Source organism: Pinus tabuliformis, chromosome Q (assembly GCF_031772625.1).
Source record: "Pinus tabuliformis cultivar Carrire ecotype Pingquan chromosome Q, CPIR1, whole genome shotgun sequence".
NCBI lineage: Eukaryota > Viridiplantae > Streptophyta > Pinopsida > Pinales > Pinaceae > Pinus > Pinus tabuliformis.
Window position 1 is genome coordinate 648258175 of NC_142296.1, and position 27436 is coordinate 648285610.

The 27436-nt window shown below is 40.0% G+C and overlaps 1 protein-coding gene across 1 annotated transcript in view; it reads left to right on the forward strand.

The window, feature by feature from the left end:
* The window catches only part of LOC149221175 (uncharacterized), a 273434-nt gene that overhangs the window by 169360 nt on the left and 76638 nt on the right, over positions 1–27436 (forward strand). The window contains exon 3 of the mRNA XM_089382914.1: positions 845–951. Within this exon, the coding sequence (XP_089239040.1) occupies positions 845–951 (107 nt within the window). The remainder of the gene's footprint in view (positions 1–844; positions 952–27436) is intronic.

Here is a 27436-nt window from a genome sequence, read left to right on the forward strand (position 1 = left end):
GATGAGGCTAACATGTTCAGATTCACCACTATGGGGGACCAATTAGCACCTTTCAATTTGGTCTCTTTGGCTAAGCCACTGCAAGTGGGGAGTATTTATTCCATCAGAAGTTACCCAGAACTTGCCTTGGCCCCAACTGTTGTTGCATGTGCTGGTGTGCATCTGCAGGTGTAAGCACAAGAACGGGCATGTCCTCTGGTAGGACTTGAACCTTGGTGGGGGCTATATTTGCGACTGACATTCATTGAACTGCCAAGCCACCATTAACTATTTTGACATATTTGAAAATGGAAATATTCCTCTATCCCACCAGTCACTTTGATACTTATTTTCTGAATGGGGCAATCTGTTGTTTCTTACATAAACATCGATCTGGTCTTAGCAAGTTGAATTATAAAAGTAAAGAGACATAGTAAAGTTCCTTAACTTAGTCAAATTGATTCTTAACATCTCTATATTGTGAAAAATATTGAACTGCTAAATATGAAAGTTTCTGTAAAGGACTTATGCTTTGCAACATTAGCGTAAGTTGCATGAAATAACATGCAACCTGCATCCCATCTGGATATGCACACAATTATGTGAAATATGGTCTGAATGCCTTTCATATCTTTTCGATTTTGTTTTGTATTAACGATTGAAACCAAGGTAGCCTATTGAAGTAAAGCACTCTATGAATCTCAGTTAGCCTTCGCATGAATTGGTGAACTGTTGTAACTGTTTATAGTATATACAGCATTCTTTTCCTTTATTATTGAATAGAAATTGCAAGTTTTTTGTTTGTTTATTGTCAATGTTCTTACATGGAGTATCTGATATTTTTCTCATCAAATTTTATTAATAGTACGGCTAAGGCAGGTTGGTGCAAGAATTAAACATGTGCCCAGTGCAGTTGGATATCATTGGCATCCCTCTTTTAACTATGATCAACTACCTATGCGAATTGAGCAGGTCAGTGGACTCTTTTGAACAGTTTTCATGTAGATTTCTTTATTTATATCCATTTTATATTCATAATTGGCCGGGAAGGCAGCCTGGATTTCTTTATCAAATTCGTAATGTGTCCTAAGCAAGGTATCGCTGAAGAACCTAAATTTTGAGATATGAACATTTGATTTCGTCTTTACCATATGCTCATGGAAATCAAAATATCATATTCTGAATAGATAGACTGAAGATATCCATTGAAGTTCATTATTTATCAAATGTAAGGTAATGTGCATTTTCTCCAAGGAAGAAAAGTGGTAGACCGAAGAAGATTTGCCTAAGAAGTGACACTTTCCATGAACATTGTACCATTGTAGATCTTTCTTCCTGATTAGAATAAATGATGAATGAAGGAACAGTTATTTAAATTTACTGCTATTGTCATTTGAATAATCTTTTGTCCAAAGCATAGTCTTTGTAAGACCTAGTTTTCTGCAGGGATCAAAAATGAGATTCTTATGAACATTCAAAAACCTTCCTCATTGCTTCAACCTGTGCAGCACAACAACAGGTGGCAAACACACACCTGGAAAATCAGAAAAGTCAAATAGGGGAGTCAGAAAAATCGGGAAAAAATCAACAAAACGTTGGCAGATTTTGGCAAGCATAAACTTGGACCTGAAAAACTAGGCAAACTCAGTGGCTAGAAAACCTTAGAAAAAAATTGCCAAAATCAGGAGAAATTGGAGATTTTCACAACACTGTACCATAGAAGATAGGTCAATGAATTTGTGGGGATCTTTTCTTTTTCTGTGGCTAGAAGCATAGGTATGTCTCTTATTTTAGGCTCGTCAAATCATCTACAATTTATATGCATGGTGTGAAATTTCCTTAAATTGCAGCAACTGGAAATTTATTCTACTAACTGATTAATTATGCAGTTTATTTGCTACGACAAACAACGAATAAATCACGCTGCAATTTTTCACAAATAAAATACGCTGCAAAAATAAACTGGAAATTGAGAAAATGATAGCATACACACTAAGTCACATGACACGAGACACTGAGGACATGTAAATATGAGTATTCGACATGAGACACAACGACCCCGGAAAAAGACACAAGGGACACGTTATATATATATATATATATTAAAAAATACTGAAATATAATGCCTGATCCATATAGATATGAATCATGATGATATCTATTTAGTATTTAGTCTACACTATTTAATATTTAGTATTTAGTAATTTACTAGTTAGTTTATTAATTTACTACATCAATGATGTTCACAGTTCAATGTTCATTGTTCATGTTATAACTTATGTTATTAACTTCAAATAGGTTCGATCATGTTCAAATTTCACATAAGGTAGTTTATAAATTATAAATTTATGTGTTCAAACTTCACTGTTGACCAGAGTGTTAATCGAGCTTTCTCTCCCTTTAGACCTTGAAGGTGTAGTGAGCAGTGAGCACATGACGGGGAGGTGGTCACTAGTGTATAATAAAGTTAAGTTCCATAGGCTATAACACAACTTACAGGAAATTTAAGTGCTCCAAACTCTCAGCAAACCATGCGAATGCTCGTCTCCTACATCTGTAGGTCCAAGTTGATGTGAAGTTGTAAACTGTGCTCTCAATGTGAAGTTGTGAGCATTTCGCTCGAATATGATGGAATTGCTCACATTGCACAACAAATTTGATTTCGGCAGCAAGAAAAATAGACTTCTGCAACGAACAATGACAAAAAAACCCAAAAATAAACCATGTTGCAGGTTTTAAATGTCACTTTTCATGGGACACGTGTCCTAAGAGCCAAAAACATTAGGGCACGTTTTTTCCACGTCCAAAACACGTGTCTCGATTGGAGGACAAGAAGAAAAATGTTTTCGACACGTTTTAGGGCACGTTTCATGTCCGACACGTAAAATACGGGACATGAGACCCTGAGGGATGTGTCCTGTGACTTAGCATACACACAATAAAAATGACACCATTATTTGTGGACAACCCAATGTGGGAAAACTAGTGCAACATATGAGAGTTCTATTATTATTGTGCAACAATGAAAATCTGAGTACAATTTGGATGCCAAACTGGTTATCCTCAGCAAATAATTTGGCCAAAATTATTAAGGAAAATTTTCCCTTCTCCACAATCAATCTCGACACAACTTGCTTAAAAAAACTAGCCCTCCAAGAACCCTTGCGTAGTGCTTGCACAGACCCTCACACGCACAGCCTGAATCAGCCTCTGATCAAGTCATCCTGCCTATTGTTGCCTTTGAAAGTGATTCTCTGGCACTTTGGAAAATTATCCCGGCCTCTAACAATTGAATCAACGTCCACCTCAGCCAAATCAAACTTGCCTCACTGAAGTTGCTTGTGCAGTCCCTGTGCAGCCTCTAGTTGAGTATTATTGTTGCCTCTTTGAAACTGAAAATTCCTCTGAAATTCACTTCTACTACTCCCTCTCTCTTTCTGCGTCTCTTCTTGCTCGAACTTCTCTCCCTTGCTCGATCTCTGCAACTGGGTAGCTTGATCTGCCAAGGAACTCGACCTCACAAGTGTATCCTCCATCTACCCATCGAGTTGCTCTTATAATCTCTCGCTGGTGAACCAACAACCATGATTAGATCCCCATCAACGGCTAAGATCATCTCCAACTCGATCCGTGTGAGTTTCTAGAGAATTCTCACCTTTCTCAATTAATTGATAGTTAATTAATCACTTTTCCTAAGTTAGACTTAGGAAATATTTAATTATTGATCAATTAACTTAATTGAGCTATCTCTAGGTGTTTTCTCCTAAAACCTTTTATGGGTTTTGGAGATCTTGTGTTTCTTAGCCTCTTTGACCAAAGTCAAGACTAGAACACTTGTTTGATGCTACAAAAACTAACACTCCCTCTTAGCGAGGAAGGTGTTCTCTCTATCTCATAACATCCTCCCATACATTGCTGATGTTTGACAACTGATTAGTGTTACTTGGGAGTGGGAGCGAAAGCGGGGAGCGAGAGCGAAAACGGGTGCGGGAGCGACATTTTCAAAAGCTCCCGGTTTGGGAGCGAATCCAGGAGCGTTTTCTATATAATATATATATTTTTTATATTTTGATACATATATGTCAACAAAAACATGTAGAATGATGAATTAGATATAAAAACATAAAAAAACATAGATTGATCATTGAACCATATAACAACAATCATCTAGAAGTTATAATCTTCATCAACCATGCCCAAAAGTTAGTAACATACAACATATTGAGTCTCATGAATCATGATTCATCAATCTTAAAGTTTCAACTTCAAGCTTTCAAAATTGAGCGAAAACGGGTGCAGGAGCGAAATTTTCAAAAGCTCCCGGTTTGGGAGTGAATTCGGGAGCATTTTTTATATAATATATATATATATATATATTTTATATTTTGATACATATCTGTCAACAAAAACATGTAGAATGATGAATTAGATATAAAAACATAAAAAAACATAGATTGATCATTGAACCATATAACAACAATCATCTAGAAGTTATAATTTTCATCAACCATGCCCACAAGTTAGTAACATACAACATATTGAGTCTCATGAATCATGATTCATCAATCTTAAAGTTTCAACTTCAAGCTTTCAAAATTGAAAATTGAAAATTTCAATATATAACATTTATCATCATTGATCACCAAAGTTGTACTTGTAAGCTAAGTTTAACCATTACAACAAATAATATCTAACATGAAATGAAATGTTATAAAATGAAATGAAATGAAACAACTTTCACGAAGCATCATATTCATAATTCATTACCAATGAGTTATAATTGCCAACTTCAAACTTCAAACTTAAATTGTCATATATTGTTTACAAAAATATCATAATAAATATGAAAGAGTCAACTGTCAACAGTTATGAAAACTACTAGAAACTAGAAAAGACAAGTAAATCTATTATCTACTACTTCATGTGGCCCTTGCCACGAGAAACGTCTAATGTATGAGCAGGGCATGGTGGTCTTCTAGGAGTCTCTTGCCGCACAGACCGACGCCCAAAACCATAAGGCACATGCCCTCCACGTGAGTGTGTAGATGGAGGCGGTGACAACAAAGGAACAAGACTCGGAACTCGAGCACTGCGACTGGATGGTGGAGGTGACATGGTTGTTGCTTCATCTTCCTCTCATAAGTTCTGCTTCCAATTCTTCAAGATGTATAGTGCCATCCTCCAAATTATCATCCTCTGGGTGGTTGTCCCAAATTTTATATGTTGGATTCTCATAAGCCCGATCACAGTAATGACTCCACAACCTCAAGTTGTAGTGCACATCAACCAAGCTTTTTGCCTGGTTTTCATTGAGTCTGTTTCTTTTTCACATTATGTATGAAGCTGTAGGTGGTCCAATACCTCTATGCAGAAGAAGTATTTACAACCTGTGAGAGAACTTTTTTTGCCAATTTTGGCAAAAGTCCCTGGGCGCCATATGCTTCCCACCATGTGAGAGCATCAAATCTATCTCTATTTTCCATTGCATGGAAGGTACCAAACAAACCAGTGCAACTGAAGTATCTGCCTAATTCAAGACGCAGACTAGCACATTCCTCCCTGTCAGGTATCAAATTGTTTAATGCTTGCAAATATCCTGTAGATACCTTTTCATCTCTATGGGGTTTGACCCTAACCCCACCCCCTAGTGCAGGTTGGCCCAACCAAAATACAGAGTAGTATTTTGGCGTAAGGATATATGCCAAGGCATGTAGTGGAACATTAAGTTTATCCCACCGTGTACACACACAATTGTGAATCAGTGTATACAAGTTGGGATCATTTTTATGAACAATATCTTTTATTTGCCCCAACATGGTATCGATTTGTTCATACACCTCCCCAATCATTGGTTTATCTGTATCTGCAAACCGAATCATGTGATAAACGGGCTTGGTGAAATCCAATACTTGCCTCACACGTGCCCAAAACATACCATCAAGAGTGGTCTCCTCCACCTGTTCAAAACCTTGCTTGTCAGTTGCATTTGTAGCCCTTTCCTTTAATACCTGCGAGTGTGGACTTGATACCATGCTAGCTAATGACTCTCTTACCTTCAATAGGCGCCTGAAGGTGAGGTAATAGCTACCAAATCTAGTCCTCACAATCTTCAACAACTCCAATCTTGAGTGATTGCGAAAAAGGCCATGGGTATTGCGATGATTTGTAATAAATTTTATCATTTCTTTGCTTCTCTTGTACAAATCACTAATCCATTTGTATTGTTGGTTTTTGTTCTTAACAATATCATGCATCAAAAGGTTCATGTGTGAACCAAACACCCAGACCAAAATATGTTGGGGTGTTTATCCTCAATAATTGCTTCCACTGCCTTACAATTAGGAGCATTATCAGTGATGACTTGGATGACATTGTATGACCCAATATGGTCAATTGTTTCAAGTAATGGTTCTGCAATGTTGATGCCAGTCTTGAACTTGTCTGAGTAATCATATGCTGAAAGAAAGATGGCACCACTAATAGACACAACAAGAACACTTATCAACGGCTTGCCTTTTATATTTGTCCATCCATCAGATACAATGGACACCCCATGGTCAGTCCAAGAACTTGTCATTCTACTCAAAGAATGTGATATTTTTTTTTTTCATGATCAAGTCCAACGATTCTAGCCTTGTCATATCCAGGGCTCTTGTATCCTTTAGGGGCATCATTTATGGCAGAAACCATTTCATGCCAATAAGGTGAGCGAAGAACATCGAATGGTATCCCACATGCATAGAGAAACCTGTAAACTTTTGAATCCACATCATTCCTATACCCTTCATCAAGGAAATCTGATATGCTTCTACGCCTTAAACTTGGTGACCCTATGCCTCCATATCCACTGCCATGGGAGGATGTTGAAGGAGTTCTTTGTGCATGTGATTGTGAGCTTGGTTCAAAGAAACCCTTTGATTTTTTAGATTTGTACTGGGCTTCCTCCTCTTCCCTTATGTATCTGGCTCTATCTGCTGTTGACACACCTGTACAAGTTTTGATTCCTATTTGTTTATCTCCATCCCATGGCCTTTTCCCACAGAGGTTCTTTCTGGCACGGGTGTATGAACCTGTGTAATAATTGTTGCGATGGGAGCAATAAAATTTAGTGGTTCCACCCCCTTTCCCTGCTTCAGGCCTATTAACATATTTCCACAATGGGGTTTGGTCTTGTTTAGTTTTTTTAACTGACTCATGTTCACTCTCCTCCAGTTCCTCTTCACCAAGGTACTCCTCTCCGGGGTTTTCATCAAATCCACTATGACCCACTTCTTCATCCCCTTCTTCATTTTCAACCCTCCTTTTTCTACTCTCCAACACCATAATAACCTAAAAAGGAACCAAGAAGAAGAAAATGCCAAGAAATATAACCATTATGTTTGAAATTTGAAGTTTTGAATCTGCAAAAAAATGGAATGGGAATGGGAATGAGAAATAGAGAAAAAGATTTATTTATTTATTTAGGAATGAACATTAAAAAAAATTGCTATAATAGAGTGTGGAGCCTACCTCTTTGGCCTCCAATTTCCCCTTGCAAGCTCTTCAATCTCCCCTTGCTCTTTGCTTTCTCTTGCTCTCTATCTCCTTGCTTCTTGCTCTCTTTTGCTCTCCTTGCACCTTGCTCCTTGCTCTCTCTTGCTCTCACTCTCACTTGCTCTCTCTTGCCCCTCACTCTCTCTTGCTCCTCTCACTCTCACTCTCACTCTCTCAAATAATGAAATGAATATGAGGGAGGGTTTATTTATATTCCCTCCCTCCCTTCCTCCCTTCCCTCCATTTATTTTCCTACCTGTTGCTTTTTTTTGTTGTTGTTCGCACAAATTTTTTTTTGGGCGTCGCTCACCGCCACCGGGAGCAGTCTTGAGCGATCGCTCCCCGACCGCTCCCGGGTTGTAAAAATCGCTCTCGGAGCAATGGGAGTGACGCTCCCTAAGTCTATTTGGAAAAAGGCAGGGAGCGTAATTTTTTTAGGGAGTGCGCTCTCGAAATCGCTCCCTGCGCTCTCGAACTGCTCCCGAGTTGCTCTCGCCCGGAGCGTGGATTGGGAGTGGGATCGGGTAACACTGACTGTGACAAACCTGCCACTGGACACCAAGCCACTAAGCATACTCTGATTCATCTGCCACTCTGTAGCTGAAGCAACCTGCATTTGTGTGCTGCTGACACTACACTGTGCCTCCTGCACTACTACAAACTTTGCACTGTGCTGCAACTCATCTCATGCTGCGGTTGTTGCAACTACTACAACTGAGAACCAAACTATGAATCAATTGTGTCCCTATACTGCCACTGCCTCCTCAGTCTTTGATTGCTACTAGCCATTTGCATTGTCTACTAAGTCTATTTGCACCCTGACTGGTTTTGCGGCCCTCAATAACTCACTGCAACTAGTACTGCAACTGTCTCTTAAGGACTGACAACATTATTTGACACTGATCCATTTGCTACTGAATACTGTGGGCCCATGTAGTAAGGGTAATGATCTATGAGAAGAGTATACTGCAAATGTTGCTCCTCTCCTATGGACCCTGCCAAAACTCTGCAACTCTGGTGACTAAAGTTCAATGTCACCCCACTTCTCTCCTGGAGGTATAACTACATACAATGCGAATTCATCCTCCAATCTGGAAGACAAATTATTGATCTTCGTCGAAGCTGCTATTTCCTCTTGCTTCTCCTTCTTGTCCTTCTTCCTCTTCAGACATTGGGTACTGTAGTGACTGAATTCACCACATCTGAAGCGCTTGATCTTCGACAGATCTTTCTTCTTCTCTTCTCCTCCTCGTGAGCCTTGTCCTTGACTGGCACCTTTCTTTGCCTTTCCCTTTGATGCAAGGGATACATTCTCCTTTTCCTTCACACCCTTCGATCCTTTGCTACTGCTGACGTGGATATTGCTCTCAACCAGAGCAAGCCTCATCTTCTCTTGTGTGAAATCAACCCACAATCAATCCCAACTTGGTAGATTATCTCGTCCAGTGATGCCTTGGACGAAGGTAGCCCACTCTGGGGTGAAACCATTGAGAGTTGTATGCACTAGCTCACTCTCTTGAGGTGCTTCTCCAACTGCGGCAAGCTCATCTCGGACACTCTGAATTCTAGTGAGATAAGGAGTGACCCCTTCACCCTTATGCATCCTGGTGGTCCTCAACTTCTCCTTCAAGAACATATTCGAGTTCTCAGAGGGATTTTAGAAAATCGTAGCAACTACATCCCACATTTCTTTGGTTGTATTCTTGGTTGCTAAGTGTGAGACTATATGATCCCGAACACCATCAAGGATCAATCGCTTTGCCTTGGTCATCTCCTTATTGTAGTTCTCTAGCTGCTGTGGATTTGTAGGTACGATTGCAACTCTTTGCATACGTCTTCAGACCGTGCTCGTCTAGCAGGAAATACATTCTCGCTTTCTAGATACAATAATTTGAGGCTCCATCTAGCCTATCTTGATCTCGAAGTCCCGTTGAGGCCATTTCTGCAAAACTCACAACTGAGAAAATAAATAGGAATCTCATCCTTTTCCTGCTTGGTTGCTTGCTCTACTACCCGCACTCCTTCCTAGAATGTGTAGTTATGTTCCCTGCTACTGCCACCTGCAACTGGAAATCACATATTTCCTCCAGAAAACTAAATTTGGAAACCCTTTGAGAAATTCCTCCATGTGTGCATTGCTCTTCCAATCAATGTTGATATGCTATTGTTGGTCTAGCTACAAAATCACTATGCCCAGATTTTCTCAATGAAATCTATAATCTGCCTACCGAAACTACTTCCTGACACCAACACTACTTGCTCGAACTATTATTGAGCTTGTTCAAATTTTTCCTGCCCCTGCAATTGGAAATCGAACCCCTGCCCAACAATTCGCTTTGCCTAGCTAGACGTCTGCAGAAACCTGGAAGAAATTTGCTCATACTCCCTCTGAACTGCGAAATTTCTCCCTCTTCGTTATTGAGACTCTGATCTGTTAAACTCGATTTGATACCATGTGAAAATTCCTTGAAATGCAGCGGCTGGAAATTTATTCTCTTTAACTGATTAATTATGCAGTTTATTTGTTATGACAGACAATGAATAAATCACATTGCAAATTTTCACAAATAAAATACGTTGCAAAAATAAACTGGAAACTGAGAAAATGATAGCACACACACAATAAAAACGACACCGTTATTTTTGGACAATTGTCCCCAGAAAAACCCAATGTGGGAAAACCAGTGTAGCAGATTAGGGTTCTATTATTATTATGCAACAATGAAACTCTGAGTACAATCAGGATGCCAAACTGGCTATCCTCAACAAATAATCTGGGAAAAATTATTAAGGGAATTTTCCCCTTCTCCACAAGCAATCCTGGCACAACTTGCTTCGAAAAATGGGCCCTCCAAGAACCCTTGTGCAGGCCTCTGCGTAGTCTTTCACAGACACACACAACCTAAATCTGCCTCTGATCAAGTCGTCCTGCCTGTTGCTGCCTCTAAAAATGATTCTCCGACCCTCTAGAAAATTATCCTGGCCTCCAGCAATTGAATTGACCTCCTCCTTAGCCAAATCGAACTGCCTCACTAAAGTTGTCTGGAAAGTCTCTGCGCAACCTTTAGTGGAATAACTCAGTCTCTTGCTACTGCGTCTTCAAAACTAGAAATTCCTTCAGAATTCACTTCTACTCCTCCCTCTGTTTTTGCGTCTCTTCTGGCTCGAACTTCTCTCTCTTGCTCGATCTTTGCAACTGGGTAGCTCGATTTGCCAAGGAACTCCACCTCACAAATATATCTTCCATCTACCCGTCAAGTTGCTCTTATAATCTCTCGTTGGTGAACGAACGACCATGATTGGATCCCTATCAACGGCTAAGATCATCTCCAACTCGATCCTTGTGAGTTTCTTGAAAATTCTCACCTTTCTCAATTAATTGCTTGTTGATTAATCACCTTTCCTAAGTTAGACTTAGAAAATATTTAATTATTGATCAATTAACTTAATTGAGCTATCTCTAGGTGTTTTCCCTTGAATTTTTTTCTGGGTTTTGGAGATCTTGTGTTTCTTAGTCTCTCTAACCAAAGTTGAGACTAGAACACATGTCTAATGCTATAGAAACTAACACTCCGTCTTAGCGAGGAAGGTGTTCTCTCTGTCTCATAACATCCTCCCATACATTGCTGATGTCTGACAACTGTGACAAATTGCCACTACCCACTGAGCCCACCTGGTCTGGCCAGGCCCTACCCAGAGGCTTGAGGGGTTGCGGGCCAGGGTAAATAAATGCAGAATTTCAATTTTTTAATGCATTAAAAATTCGACGGATGAGATTAAGAGATATTTTGATCCTCATCAATGGTCGAGATCACTTTAACATGGATCACTCGAACTAGCCGTTGGGAATTTTTCCTTTAAATAGGGTGCTAGGGGTCATTTGAGATCATTCGATCTGTGAGTCTTGTGCTGAAGAAAGCTCTCTTGTAAACTTTTTCTGGTGCTAATAAAGAAAGACTTTGGGGTTGAAATCTTGCTGGTGTTACTCTCTTGAAATGCTGTGAGCTGTTTTATTTTCTGCATATTTTTATTTTTCAGCCATTAGTAATAGCTTGATGTAGAGTATTGTTGAACACAGGTATCTTGTTCACTTACTAGGGTTTGAATGGTAATAAGATTTCTGAAATAATGGCAGGTATCTCCATTGTATCTGGAATCTAGTATTGTTTTTTCCCTCTTTATTGATGGTTGAAGTGAGTTGTGCAGGAAACCCTTATTGAGAAGATCAGTGGGCGTTTGGGGAAGTTCTCGGCTGAACCAGCCAACTCCCACAAGCATTCTCTTGCAGAGCCCAGCCAGTTTCGATCCTGGGTTTATCATTTAAGTTTGTTTTATGAATGCATGAGAGATTTCTGAAGTATCTCATAGTAAATCTGATATTCTGAAAATATTATGTGGATTACTGACAAATTTGGCTGCTTAAGAGTCAAAGAGTTGTAAATGAACTAATTATTTAGCTGGTTTAGGGTTTTAGTTTTGTTTTCTGCACATATTATTTTTGGGTGTGTCTTTCCATTACAGGTTGCAGGGACTTCTGAAGGTTTCCAAGGGTTTATCTAAGCTGTTTTGCTGTCCAAGGGTTTCAATTTCAGTTGTTTTCAGATCTGAAGGGTTTCGATTGTATTGCAGGAAGAAAGTTTATCGATTTTTTTTTTTTGTGAATTGGGTAAAACCCTTGCCGCTTTGCCAGCTGCCTGTACGCTGCCATAGCTGCAAGAAATAAATAATTGTTCTTCTCTCCCTCGTCCGTACTATGTATCATCTCCTACACAGCCTCTGTCCACCATCAAGCTGCACGAACTGTCTCTTTGCAAGCAAAATTATCAAAAAATTTCCAGCTCTCAACGCTGCCCACAGTGTTCAATTGCTCCGTTGTGCAACCCATAGCCTGCTCTGCGTGATTTCATTCTTATTCTATTACGCTGGCCATTCCAGCTTCCACGCATATCTCACATTTTTTTTAAAACGCTGCACACATATCCCTCTGCTGCCGTATCATCCTTTCTCTCTGCGTTTTCATTCCAACTCTCAACGTGTCAATCCCTGCAATCATTTTTCATCACCCTGCTGCTCAGCCTTCATCTCAGATCCTCCCGTGGTTTTCTTGCCCAATCATTGGTTTCTGCAGCACGTTTTTCCATCAACACCTATCCTCTGCGTGGCTGTTCTCCTTAGATCCGGCAGTTGCAAAACCTGCAAATCAAAATCCTTTCACGCTGCCATTCTTACCCTTAGCAGTCTACTTGCAAAACACATACAAAAACAGTGACAGCTCACTGCCATCCCTCATCTGCCGTCAAGATCTCCAGACCTGTACGCATCAGTTGCACAAAGAAACTTCGATTTCGATTTTCTGCGTTGTGGTTTTATGGTTTTACGTATATGTAGGGCAGCATATTTTTTTTAAGTTAGAATTATAATCTTTGTTTTAGTTTTATTTCCTTTAGGTTTTGTTTTATTTAAACTTTGAATTCAGAATCATAAAAATAAAAAGTTTAAAAAGAGTCCCTTTTTTTATATAGATTTTAATTATTTTCTAATTTTAGATTTAATAAATTTTTACTTTAGTTTTAGAGCTAGGTTTTAGCTTAGAGTTAGATTCAGTTTATTGAGTTTATTATATTTAGATTTTAGTTTAGAATAATTTCCCCCTCAGCTTTATTTCATTTTAGTTTGTTTTGTTTTAATTTGAATGCAGGACTTTATAATATAGAAAAAGGAAAAGGAAAAATATATATATATTTTTTTTAGAAGAGTAGATTTTAAATTTGTTAGGATTTAAATTTGTCTTGTTTTAAAACTTTTGAATTCCTAAAAAAAAATAAAAATAAAAAATAAAAAATTTATTTAGATCTTATTTCGTTTCATTTTATATAGATCAGTTATGTTTTAGTTAGGCTTTGGTCTAGATTCTAATTTTAGTTTTATTTCATAAAATATAAAAATCATAAAAAATAAAAAAAGCCCCTTGTTTAGACTTTAGTTAGGATTTTAGTTTTATTTAGATTTAAGTTTTGTTTAATTTTTAGGTTTAAAGTTTTATTCTCTAGTTTTAGATTCAGATTAGGATTTAAGTTATTTTTGTTTAGATTTTCATTTAAAAAAATATAACAAATAAAGAAAAACACAAAAAATTATAAAACTTTAAAAATCATAAAGAGTTTTCTTTTCTTATGGTTTAGATTTTTGATTTAATTTAGTTTAGAATTAATTTTGTTTAAAGTTAGATCTAAAAATAAAAAAAATAAAAAAGCTTAATTTTTCTAGTTTTGTTTTGTTTTGTTTTCATTTAGATTTTTTTTTTTTTTTTTCTTTTCACTTTAACAAAAAAAATAAAATTATAGTTTAGAATTTTCTTTAGATTTAAGTTTTATTTATTTAGATTTCTGTTTTATTTGGAAAATATAAAAATATTTTTTGAGAAAGTTTTTGCCAGTTTGAGTCTTGGCTCAGGAATTTGTTATGTTTTATCTTTTTTGCTGAGGCTAAAATTTTGATGTGGGAATTAATGTTTATCATTTTTAACATGCTTAAATGTTCATTCGAAGATTAACTACATGAATGTAATCTCTGGCTAGCATCTTACGTGGTTGTTTAAAGCACTTTATCTTTCGAAATTTTAATTGCTGGAATATCATTAAGCCATTAAGCATTTATTGATTATCTCACATGTGGTAAACATTAATCTTTGTTGTTTGATGGTAAAACGATTGTTAATGAGTTCATATCTCTGCAGCATTTGATAAATAATCGCTTAATCAGGCACTGGTCTATTAATTTAATAAAATCAATTTAGTTTTGGTTTCCCTTCGTGTCTCCCAACCCAACTGGTTCACAGTTGGTCATCCATTTTCCTATAGGGTCTACCCCCCTTAGCCGCGGGAGACAGGCTTAAACGGAGAGATCGGGAATCAGGGTGACAACCCCCGGTCTGAGCGTTGTCGTGACAATCTGTGCGACAACAGACTCTATGATCCCGAATGCCCTCAAGGATCAACCGCTTTGCCTTGGCCATCTCCTTATTCTAGTTCTCTAGTTGCTGTGGGTCTGTAGGTACGAATACAACTCTCTTTGCATACGTCTTCAGACTGTGTTCATCTAGCAGGAAAGACATTCTGGCTTTCCAGATACAATAATTTGAGGCTCCATCTAGCCTATCTCGATCTCAAAGTCCTACTGAGGCCATTTCTGAAAAAATCTCAATTGGGAAAATAAACAGGAATATCCTCCCTTTCCTGCTTGGCTACTCGCTTAGCGACTTGCACTCCTTCCTGGAATGCACAGTTCTGCTCACTGCTACTGCCACCTGCAACTGGAAATCATGGATTTCCTCTAGTAAACTGAATCTGGAAACCCTTTGACAAATTCCTCCGTGTGTGCCTTTCTCTTCTAATCAGTGTTGATCTGCTACAAATGGTCTAGCTGCAAAATCATTGCGCCTATATTTGCGCGATGAAATCTATGATTTGCCTACTACAACTGCTTCTCGGCACCACCACTTCCTGTTGGAACTGCTATTGAGCATGTTCAAACTTTTCATGCCCCGCAACTGGAAATTGAACCCCTGCCCAACAAATCAAACTGCTTGGCTGGACCTCTGAGTAAACCTAGAAGAAATCCGCTTAGACTCCCTTTGAACCACGAAATTTCTCCCTCTTCTCAACTGAGCCTCTGATTTGTCAAACACGCTTTGATACCATGTGAAAATTCCTTGAAATGCAACAACTAGAAATTTATTCTCCTAGCTGATTAATTATGCAGTTTATTTGCTAAGACAAACTACAAATAAATCACACTGCAATTTTTCACAAATAACAATACGTTATGGAAATATGTTGGAAACTGAGAAAATGATAGCAGACACAGAATAAAAATAACACCATTAGTTTTGGACAATTATTCCCGAAGAAACCCAATGTGGGAAATTGGTGGAGTAGATGAGGGTTTTATTATTATTATGCAACAGTGAAAATTTGAGTACAATCTGGATGCCAAACTAGCTATTCTTATCAAATAATCTGGCCAAAATTATGAAGGGAATTTGTCGCTTCTCCACAAGTAATCCTGACACAACCTTCTTTAGAAAACTAGCCCTCTAAGAACCCTTGCATAGGCCTCTATGTAGTGCTTGCGCAGACTCTCATACGCACAACCTGAATCTGCCTGCTGCTGCCTTTGAAAGTGATTCTTCAGCCTTTTGGAAAATTATCCCGGTCTTTGGCAACTGAATGGACCTCCTCCTCAGCCAAATCAAATTGCCTCATTGAAGCTACCTGGGTAGTCCCTATGCAACCTCTTGTTGTCGCCTCTCCGGAACTGGAAATTCCTCTAGAGTTCACTTATGATGCTCCCTCTCTATCTCTACTTCCCTTCTGGCTCGAACTTCTCTCCCTTGCTCGATCTCTACAACTGGGTAGCTTTATCTGTCAAGGAACTCGACCCCACAAGTATATCCTCCATCTACCCATCGAGTTGCTCTTATAATCTCTCGTTGGTGAACCACGACCATGATTGGATTCCCATCAACAACTAAGATTATCTCCAACTCGTTCCGTGTAAGTTTCTAGAGAACTCTCACCTTTCTCAATTAATTGCTTGTTAATTAATCAAGTTTCTAAGTTAGACTTAGGATATATTTAATATTTATCAATTAACCTAATTGAGTTGTCTCTAGGTGTTTTCTCCTAAAACGTTTTCTGGGTTTTGGAGATCTTGTGTTTCTTAGCCTCTCTGATCAAAGTCAAAACTAGAGTACCTGTCCAATGCTACAAAAACTAACACTCCGTCTTAGCGAGGAAGGTGTTCTCTTTGTCTCATAACATCCTCCCATACACTATTGATGTCTGACAACTATGACAACTTGCCATTGCCCACTAAGCCATTGCGCATACTCTAATTTATTTGCCACTCTGTAGTTGAAGAACCCTGCATCTGTGCTGCTGCTGACACTGCACTGTGCCTCCTACATTGTTGCATACTCTGTATTGTGTTGCAACTGATCTCATGTTGTTGCTGCTACTGCAACTGTTGCAACTGAGAACCAAATTCTGAATCAATTGTGTCCTTATACGACGATTGTATCCTGAGTCTCTGACTGTTACTAGCCTCTATGTTGTCTAATGAATCTATCTGCACCCTGACTGGTTTTGCGCCCCTCAATAACTGACTGCAACTAGTACTGCAACTGTCTCTTAAGGACTTGTTACCGCTCAAACTAGCAGGGGTCCTAGGAGGGGATCTGATAGAGAAACTACTAGGCCAAGTGGCAACAATGGAGCAATAGCCCATTGTCACCTCAGCTAAAGATGGGAGGAGTCTCGGTATGAGAGGAATCACAACAATAGATGGATCAATGATAGGATATGGGGTGATTCTTAAAGTCTATTGACAAGCGAGGCTCAAATAATTGGCTTGCTTGCTTTGAAAGCAAGGTGATTAGCTCTCTAAGAAGGGCTATGAGGATACCTAAACCTAGGGTTGGAGAATATCCCTTAACAAGAGGTATGCTAAAACTAAGAATCTTAAAGAAATGGTTTCTATGTGATCCTTGTGGAATGTGAGTCACAAAGTTGTGGGACCGCAAAGAACCCGAATCGGCCCAAACTAGGTCAAGGGTGTGGAGCTGATCAACAATAGAGGGGCTTGACCAGGTTTGAGAGGAGAATAGGATCAAAGGAATAATTTTCTTTTGAAATTCAAGTGTAATGATCCAAATGAGGACACTAACCCAAAGCGACCTAGGGAGAGGAATGATCCTTGAGCTAGGGCTTGCAATATCTCGGGATTCCACCATCGGATGGAGCTCAAATTCGGAGGACCCCTTGAGAAAACCCCAACGTAGTTGTGGATGAAATTTCAAGGGTTTTGGATGGCTACAAAAGATTTTGCTTGATGCCTAAGGTGAGCTTCTAGGGTTAGGCCTAGAAAGAGGAAGATAAGTTGAGAGGAATATTCTTTTGTGATCACCTTAGGACTAGATCAGTACCTAGCCAATTGAGAGAATGGAGTTAATTCAAATCAATGTTTATAGATGTCTTATACCTAGTCAAGGAGTCTCCTAGCAAATTCACATAGCCCTAGAGGCAACAAATAGGTCACTAGGAAAGTTTATACTTCTTTGATGCTGCAATTGATGACTTATCAAGGTAATAATGAACAATCATATACCTCTAGGACATTTGTTCACCATACTTTTGCATGAAACATATGAAAAGCCCTCACAAAGACAAGTTTTAACAAATTCACATTTCTTAAAGGCAACTACACCAGCTTCATGAGCGAAAACATTCATACATTACACAAGTGACAATACATGTAAAGTAGAAAATGAAAATGTCACAAGTATAGCGAAAATCCTCCAATCATCAATGTGTAAAAATATCTAAGCTCCAAGACAAAAGATAAGATTTCCAAACATTGAAATGCATTTAGAAATCCAATTCATCCATCAAAAGGCTAGCCGAAATTCTCCAGAAGAGATAGTCCAATCCAAAAATGTGATGAGAGAAATGAATGAGCCTCTCATCTATTTATACAATCCAATAGGGGATTCGAATGGTCTAATTTACTTAATTTAGCCCCAAATAATAAAATAATGTATAATAATGATATGCATTGGTGACAAGCCCACCAAGATAGCTCCAAAAATAGAAAGATAAGCCTCTTAAGAGGGCAAAATAGTAAACATGATGGGTTGTTGGGCCATTGAGAAGGCCTAGTGGAGTCCAAAGTGTGCCAATTTGAGGGAATAGGCTCCAGACACAGTGTTCAAGGGGTTGGCCCCTTGATATCCAAGCAAGTCACATGTGTTGACCCCAAGTGGGTGTGGGGGCAACATGACATCCTCATGGGTCTCAAAGTGGATCGACAATGCCTGTATACCATCTGTAAGGGTTGGAATGATGACATAAGCCCTCCCTTTGTCTCCCATGGTGAGACACATCTTCATCTGGGCCTTGGAATGTCTACCAAGTATGTGGTACAACTGTGAAGTTGGCTGGGCATGGTGATCCAGGAGCATCATCCACATCCAAAAAGGTGGAACACAAGCAATCAATGAATAATGTTGGGGATCCATAAAGTGCTCTCTGTTATGGTGGAGTCCCATGGCTCTCAATGCTCACCCTACAAGCGCCAATGTGACCCTTTGGAGGGCTTGGACTCCGTATAGGGAGACCAAATCTCAAATGGAGACCCACCTGCAATCCTACATAAGATCCAATGTGTCCCCTTGCCTTCCAAACAACAAATCATTAGAGTAATCAAGTAAAAGAGTTTACAAATCATGGAATGAAATGGACACTTTATGGTGACATGCCATTCCATAGTGGGCTTTGGCATGTACAGGTGTCTCCAGCTCAATAAGGGGGTTAACTAAGGACTCTAGTAAGTGGTTTCTACCTCTAAAAGGGGTGACATGTCCATGGTACATCCATCAATTGGTAGGTAGCATGTGATATGATGGTGGAACGAAATGGGGCAAGAAGGGTAAGCTTTGGGTCACATGCCATGGTAGAAGGGTAGCTAAAACAAGGGAAGCCAACACTTGGATATATGAATCCAGGAGGGAGCAATCGCGGTACATGAGTTACCCCAACTTTTGTTTTTCCACCTTTCTTCATATGCCTTTTGCCTTTGATTGATTTTTTTTCAAAACTGCTCGGGGCTCTAGGGGATGAGAGCATGATGTGTGGGATATAACAGTGATTACCCCCTTAAAATGGGGCGCTTCATTGCCCACTAGGGGTTGGGACAATCATGGGTTCCTTAATGATGAAAGAGGCCCTAGGAACTAGGGTGGTAGCCATAATATACGGGTAGAGCTCATGCTTGGCTTTTGCGCACATGCTAAATGTGTATGTCCCGACAATATTTTGCATTTTATGGTACGTTTTCCTGTTGAGAGTGACTAATTTATGCTTTTTCTTTTCTTTTAGCTGTATCAATCTTCGAGGCATCATTCTGTGCCCGATCCAAAGTGTGGACAAGGAGAGGGGGGAGCTAACTCCTTGTGGACCCAATGGACAAATGTGGACCCGAATGGGAGAAGTGATGAATGAGGTTAAAATAAGTGGAGGGGAGTGAAGTATATGGTGTCGGGAAGCGGGACCATGCAACCAAAATCAGGATTTCCCATGCAGTGTCAGCCCTAAAGCTAGTAGCCAGTAAAGGAGATCCCATGGGACTAGCATACAAGGCTAACCACCAAATCGGGCAGAGGAGACAAGAGTACAAACCTAGCCCACTCTTTCCGCCAAGTCCTCCCACCAATCCATGCCCAAAAGTGTTAATGAAAAAATTACTCAACTACACTAATGGAAAGCCATACCTTTGGGGTCGAGGGGCCCACCTTCAAAAATACGATCATAACAGATGGGCGAGGTGTTAGTTTCTGTAGCATTGGAGGTGTTCTAGTCTCGAAACTTTGTGGAGAGGCTAAAATACATGAGTTCTCCATAACTCAGAAATTGTTTTTGGAAATTCCACCTAGAAGTGTCTCAATTAGATTTTAGCCAATTTTTTCATATTTCCTAAGTCTAAACTTAGGAAATTTGGTTAATTAATCAGAATTAATTGAGATAAGGTGTGAATCATCTAGAAACTCACACAAATCGACAAGAAATTAATTTGGGCCCTTGATTAAGTTTTAATCTTGGTTGTTGGAGGTCCAATAAAGGATTATAAGAAGACGTCAATGGGTAGATGAAGAACACACTTGTGAGAAACACAGAGAGTTTGATTTGCTTTGGAGAGAACGATTTTCCAGAAATCCAGCAGTGTTGGAAGATTTCGAGCTTCGATAGGGATGCAGTGACATAGAGGGGCAGGGACAGTGAGGCCGAAGGAAGTTTTCCATATTTGGTGAAGTGCATTGTAGAGAGGCAGAAAGAGCCACAATGAGGCAAATGCAGGGGCTGCGCAGAAGCCTCTAGAGGCAATTCGATTTTGCTTGAGAGAAGCTAGATTTCAGCTCCAGAGGTTTGGAAAGTGTTACAGAAGGTCGGAGAGAGTTTCTCAGCTAGTGGCAGACAGGATGACTACAGGAGCAACTGATTCAGGTAGAGAGTAGAAGGGATTATGCAAGGGTGACGAAAGCCTACACAAAGGCTTGTTTGGACCACTCACTTGGAGCTACAGTTAGAGCCTGAATTGCTAGTGGGGGTGAGGAAAATTCCTCACAATATTTTTGTACTCAAAATTTCTGACTGTTGCATAATAATATAAAACCTTCAGTTGTTGCACCAGTTTTCCCAAGTTGGGTTTTTCCAAGAACATTTGTCCAAAAATAACTGTGTTAATTTTGATGTGTTTGTGCTAGCATTTCTTAGTTTCCAACGCTATTATTTTCCCCAATTTTATTTGTGAAGGTTGTAGTGTGAATTATTTGGTATTTGTCGTAGCAGATAAATTGTTAAATTAATTAAAATTAGAAAAATAATTTCCAATTGTTGCAATAGGATTTCAGACTTGAAATTTTCACACGAGGGACCACATGGCTGGCTCAGGTGGCGGTGATAGTGGCACATCGAGCTATCCGGTGGCTGCAAGGGGTTATCGGCTGCCGACTGAGGACCATCTAGGAGAAAAGTTTTTTCCTATGGTTATCATCCACAGGTGGTGGGTAACAAGACTGATTGCATTATCCGACACTAATCCATCTGCTATGAATACTGTGGGCCCCTGTAGCAAGGGTAATGATCCATGAGAAGAGTATACTGCAAACGTTGCTCCTCTTTTATGGACCTTGCCCAAAACTCTGCAACTCTGGTGACTAAAGTTCAATTTCACCCCACTTCTCTCCTGGAGGTATAGCTTGCGAAAATTTCAAAACTGAAATCTTATTGTAACAACTGGAATTTAATTTTCTAATTGTTAATTATTTTAACAACTTATCTTCTATGACAAATATCAAATAAATCACACTGCAACCTTCACAAATAAAATTATGTGGAAATAATAGCGCTGGAAATTGAGAAAATTCTAGCACACAATAAAATTGACACCGTTATTTTGGACAAATGTCCCTGGAAAAACCCAACTTGGGAAAACTGGTGCAACAGTGAGGGTTTTTATTATTATGTAGCAGTGAAAATCTGAGTACAATCTATGGATGCCCAATTGGCAATCCAAACAACAAGAAAATCTGGGCAAAATTATTTTAAGGGAATTAGCCTTCTTCCACAAGCAATCCCAACACAACTTCCTTCATAAAAGTCGGCCTCCTAGCTCCTCTGCATCAGCCTCTGCGCTGCTCTATGCAAACCCCATGACGTCAAGCCTCCAACCTGCCTCTGATGAATTCGTTCTACTTGTCGCTACTGAGGAAATCACCTCTCCAACACTCTGGATCCTCTGCCCGACCTCTGGAACTGAGAACAAATTTATCTCCAACAAATCAAACTGCTTCTCTGAAGCAATTGCGCAGTCCTCTACGCTGCCTCATTGGGAATAACTCGACCCTCTCGCTGTTTCCTCTCTGGATCTGGAAAACTTTCTCTGGGTCACTGTCTTTGTCCCTCACTATCTCTGCCGCCTCACTAAAGCTCGAACTCTTTGGCAACTGATTGCTGCTACTCTGGAAAATTGAATTCTCCAAATGACTCTAGTGCATTCTCCATCACCACATCGATCCCTTCTTATATCTTCCTGTTGGGACTTTAATGGCCTAGATTAAATTTTAATCAATTGGTTCAAATTATTTTTGGATTGATCTGTGTGAGTTTCTAAAGAATTCTAACCTTGAGTATATTAATTTTGATTAATTAGCCATATTCCCTAAGTTTAGACTTAGGAAATATTTAAAAATCGGATAATAATCTAATTAAGCCATCTCTAGGTGGAATTTCCAGAAACAATTTCTGGGTTTTGGAGATCTCATGCATTCTAGCCTCCCCACCAAATTTCGTGGCTAGAACACATCCGATGCTACAAAAACTAACACTCCCTCTTAGCGAAGAATGTGTTCTAGTGCTGCACACCTTGTCACAACACCCTGTCTCTGTATCATCTCTTGTCACGTTGTTGATGTCTGGCCACTGTGACTACTTGCCACTTCCCACCAACCACTACGCAACTCTGATGCTGCATCTGTGCTGTTGCTGACACTGCCATATTGTTGCCAACACTGCATCTACACTGGAACAACCTCTCATTTGTTGTTGTTGCAACTGCAACTACAACAACTAAAAAACATCCAAAATACTGAATCAACTGTGTTCAGTATTATGCATTTGTCTCATGAGTCTTGACTGCTACTAGCATATGCACTGTCACTGAAGAATCTGCGCTGCTGCCAGCTCTGCTCTGAGCCACCTGCTTTGTTGTTAACACTGCACTGCACTCCTCAACATCTGACTGCAACTAGTCTAGACTGTCACTTTGGAATTATGACTGTATCAACTGCCACTGATCCATCCTGCTACTGAATATTGTGGGCTCCTGTAGCTAGGTAATGATCCATGAGGTGGACTTCTCAAGGACCCTGCCCATCTTTGTAGTTCTCTGGGGCTATAACTCCAAGTCACCCCACCTCACTCCTGGAGGTATGTGGGCCATCATAGCGAAGTCTTCCTCCAACTTGGAGGACAACCTATCTATCTCAACATGTGCTTCTGCCTGGTCCTTCTTCTCCTCTTTGTCCTTGTTTCTGAGAGTACATTGGGTACTGTAGTGGCCAAACTCGCCACATCTAAAGCACTTGACCTTAGATAGGTCCTTCTTCTTCTTTCTCTGCTTCCCTTGCCCCTAACTAGGACCTTTAGATGTTAAGGCCACATTCTCCTTCTCCTTTAACACGTTCTGCCCATTGCTACTGTTGCCACTGATGGAGCTCTTCAACAGAGCTCGTCTCAATTCCTCTTGCTGCAAATCGGCCCACATTTTGTCCCATCTTGGTAGCGTGTCTCTACCCAATATACTTTGGACGAAGACCTGGCAATCCTTTGAGACACTGTGGAGTGCCAATCGTACTAGCTCTAAAAGTTGAGGTGTTGCCCCAACAAGTGAAAGCTGGTCTCGGACTTCGTGAATCTTGGCTAGGAAAATGCCTACCCCCTTCTGCATCCTGATGCATCTCAGCTAGTCCTCCAAGAACATCTTCCGCTGCCCAGAGTGCCCTGGTATAGCGTGGAGAGAGCATCCCACATCTCTTTGGCCATTCCCTTGGCCGCTATATGTGAGACTATATGGTCTCGGACTCCATCTAGGATCAACCGCTTCGCTCACGCCATCTCCTTCTTATATTCTTTGAGCTGGTCTGCATCCCGAGGAACTGCCACAACATTGTCTATGTAGAGCTTTAGGCCATATTCATCCAACAGGAAGGACATCTTGGCCTTCTAGATGACATAGTTGGAGGTGTTGGACATTGGGTAAACCAACGCTCCCCGTGTGTTTCATGACATGGACTAACCGCCTCTCATGGATCCTTATCTCTGGTGATGTGATCGTTGACTAACACCTGCGGGTTTTGGTCTAATGGCAATTGTGATTCCCAACAAGTTGTATCAGAGTGATGGTCATGATTTCGATACACACCCATCTCGTGTTGGGGGGGAGATTGTTGGACATTGGATAAACCAACACTCCCTGTGTGTTTCGTGACATGTACTAATTGCCTCTCGTGGATCCTTATCTTTGATGATGTGATCGTTGACTAAAACCTGTGGGTTTTGGTTTAACGACAATTGTGATTCCCAAGAGGAGGAACCATCCAATATATCCTAATCTCTAAGCCCAGCTGTGGCCATCTCTGAAACTGTTGAAAACTCCCTCTTTCCCTCTGGTTGGTTGTTGTTCTGTTACTCGTACTCCCTTCTGGAATGCACAAATTTGCTAGCTGCGACTGCCAATCTACCTGGAAAAATCAAACTTCTGAGACTCGAAGTTCCTTGAGAGAAATTTTCCCTCTGCTGTGTGTGCTTTTCCTCTTCCACCCGACTCCAATTCTGCTACTACAAACTGCAGCGAAATCCTCTACGTCCAACCAAAAATCTGCTCAGTGAAAATTTGAGTTGTTGTTGCTCCCTCTACTTGCTGGAATCACTCAATCTGGAAAATCAAATTCTTCTGCCACTCTGCACTGAAAAATTGGACTTCCCCAAGCAACTCAGTCTGCATGGAAATGGTTTGCGCTGCCTCTAGGAATTTCGGCCTGCTACTCCTACTGAACAATGAAATTTCCTCTTCCGCTTTTGAGCTTCCCGATTGATCACTTATGCTTTGATACCATGTGAAAAATTCAAAATTGAAATCCTATTGCAGCAACTGGAATTTATTTTTCTAATTGTTAATTATTTTAACAATTTATCTGCTACGACAAGTATCAAATAAATCACACTGCAACCTTCACAAATAAAATTCTGTGGAAATAATAGCACTGGAAACTGAGAAAATTCTAGCACACACAAAATAAAATTGACACCGTTATTTGTGGACAAATGACCCCAAAAAAACCCAACTGGGGAAACCAGAGCAACAATGAGGGTTTTTGTTATTATGCAACAGTGAAAATCTAAGTACAATCTATGGATGGCCAATTGGCAATCCAAACAGCAAGAAAATATGGGAAAAATTATTCTAAGGGGATTATCCTTCTTCCACAAGCAATCCCGACACAACTTCCTTCACAAAACGCGGCCTCCTAGACCCTCTGTGTCAGCCTCTATGTTGCTCTTGCGCATACCCTATGATGTCAAGCCTCCAACCTTCCTCTGATGAAGTTGTTTTGCCTGCCTATGTTGAGGAAATTGCCTCTCTAACAATCTGGACCCTCTTCCTGGCCTTTGGAACTGAGAACGAATTTCTCTCCAAGCAAATCAAACTGTTTCTCTGAAGCAACTGCGTAGTTCTCTGCGCTGCCTCACTGGGAATAAATCGACCCTCTTGCTGTTGCCTCTTTGGATTTGGAAAAATTCCTTCGGATCATTGTCTTTGCCCCTCACTATCTCTACTGCCTCACTGAAGCTCGAACTCTTCGGCAACTGGCTATTGCTACTTTGAAAAATCAAATTCTCCAAGTGACTTTGGTGCATTCTCCATCAACACATCGATCCCTTCTTATATCTTCCTATTGGGACTCCAACGGCCAAGATTAAATCTTAATCGATGGCTCAAATAATTCTGGATTAATCTGTGTGAGTTTCTAGAGAATTCTCACCTTGACTTAATTAATTTTGATTAATTAGCCATATTCCTTAAGTTTAGACTTAGGAAATATTTAAAAATCAGCTAATAATCTAATTAAGGCATCTCTAGGTGGAATTTCTAGAAACGATTTTTGGGTTTTGGAGATCTAATATATTCTACCCTCTCCACCAAATTTCATGGCTAGAACTCATCCGATGCTACAAAAGCTAACATAGTTGCATACAATGTGAATTCGTATTCCAATTTGGAAGACAAATTATCTATCTCGGTCAAAGTTGTTGCTTGTTCCCGCTTCTCCATCTTGTCTTGCTACCTCTTTGGACATTGGGTACTGTAGTGACCGAATTCGTCACATCTGAAGCACTTGACCTTTAACAGATATTTCTTCTTCTTTTATCCTCTCTGTGAGTCTTGTCCCCGATTGGGACATTTCTTTGCCTTTCCCTTTGATGCAAGGGCTACATTCTCCTCTTCCTTTACACCCTTCAGTCCTTTAGCATTGTTGCTGCTGATATTGCTCTCATCCAGAGCAAGCCTCATCTCCTCCTGTGTGAAATCAGCCCACAATTGATCCCAACTTGGTAGATTATCTCATCTAGTGATCCTTGGACGAAGGTAGCCCACTTTGGGGTGAAACCATTGAGAGTTGTATGCACTAGCTCGGTCTCTTGAAGTGCTTCTCCAACTGCGACAAGCTCATTTGGGACACTTTGAATTCTGGTGAGATAAAGAGTGACCCCTTCACCCTTATGCATCCTGGTGGTCCTCAACTTCTCTTTCAAGAACATCTTCCGTTCTCGGAAGGATTCTAGGAAAGCGTAGCAACTACATCCCACATTTCTTTGGTCGTATTTTTGGCCACTAAGTGTGAGACTATATGATCCCATACGCCATCAAGGATCAACCGCTTTTCCTTGGCCATCTACTTATTGTAGTTCTCTAGCTGCTACAGGTCTGTAGGTACGGTTACAACTCTCTTTGCATACTTCTTTAGATCGTGCTCATCTAGTAGGAAAGACATTCTGGCTTTCCAGATACAATGATTTGAGGCTCCATCTAGCCTAGCCTGATCTTGAAGTCCTGCTGAGGCCATTTTTGCAAAACCTACGACTGGGAAAATGAATGGGAATATCCTCCCTTTCCTGGAATGTGCAGTTATACTTGCTGCTACTGTGACTTGCAACTGAAAATCATGAATTTCCTCCAGAAAATTGAATCTGGAAACCCTCTGAGAGATTCCTCCGTGTGTGCCTTTCTCTTCCAATTAGTGCCGATCTACTATTGCTAGTCTAGCTGCAAAATCACTGCGCCTAGATCTGCTCAACAAAATCTATGATCTGCCTACTGCAACTGCTTCTCGGCACCACCACTGCCTATTGGAATTGCTATTGAGCTTGTTTGAACTTTTCCTGCCCCTGCAATTGGAAATTGAACCCCTACCCAACAAATCACACTGCTTGGCTGGACCTCTGCGCAAACCTGGAAGAAATTTTCTTAGACTTCCTCTACACTGCGAAATTCTCCCTCTTTGCTACTGAGCCTCTGATCTGCCAAACTCTCTTTGATACCATGTGAAATATCCTTGAAATGCAACAGCTAGAAATTTATTCTCCTAATTGATTGATTATGCAATTCACTTGCTACGACGAACAATGAATAAATCACACTGCAATTTTTCACAAATAAAATATGCTGGGGAAATTAACTGGAAGCTGAGAAAATGATAGCGCACACAATAAAAATGACACCATTATTTTTGGACAATTGTCCTCGGAAA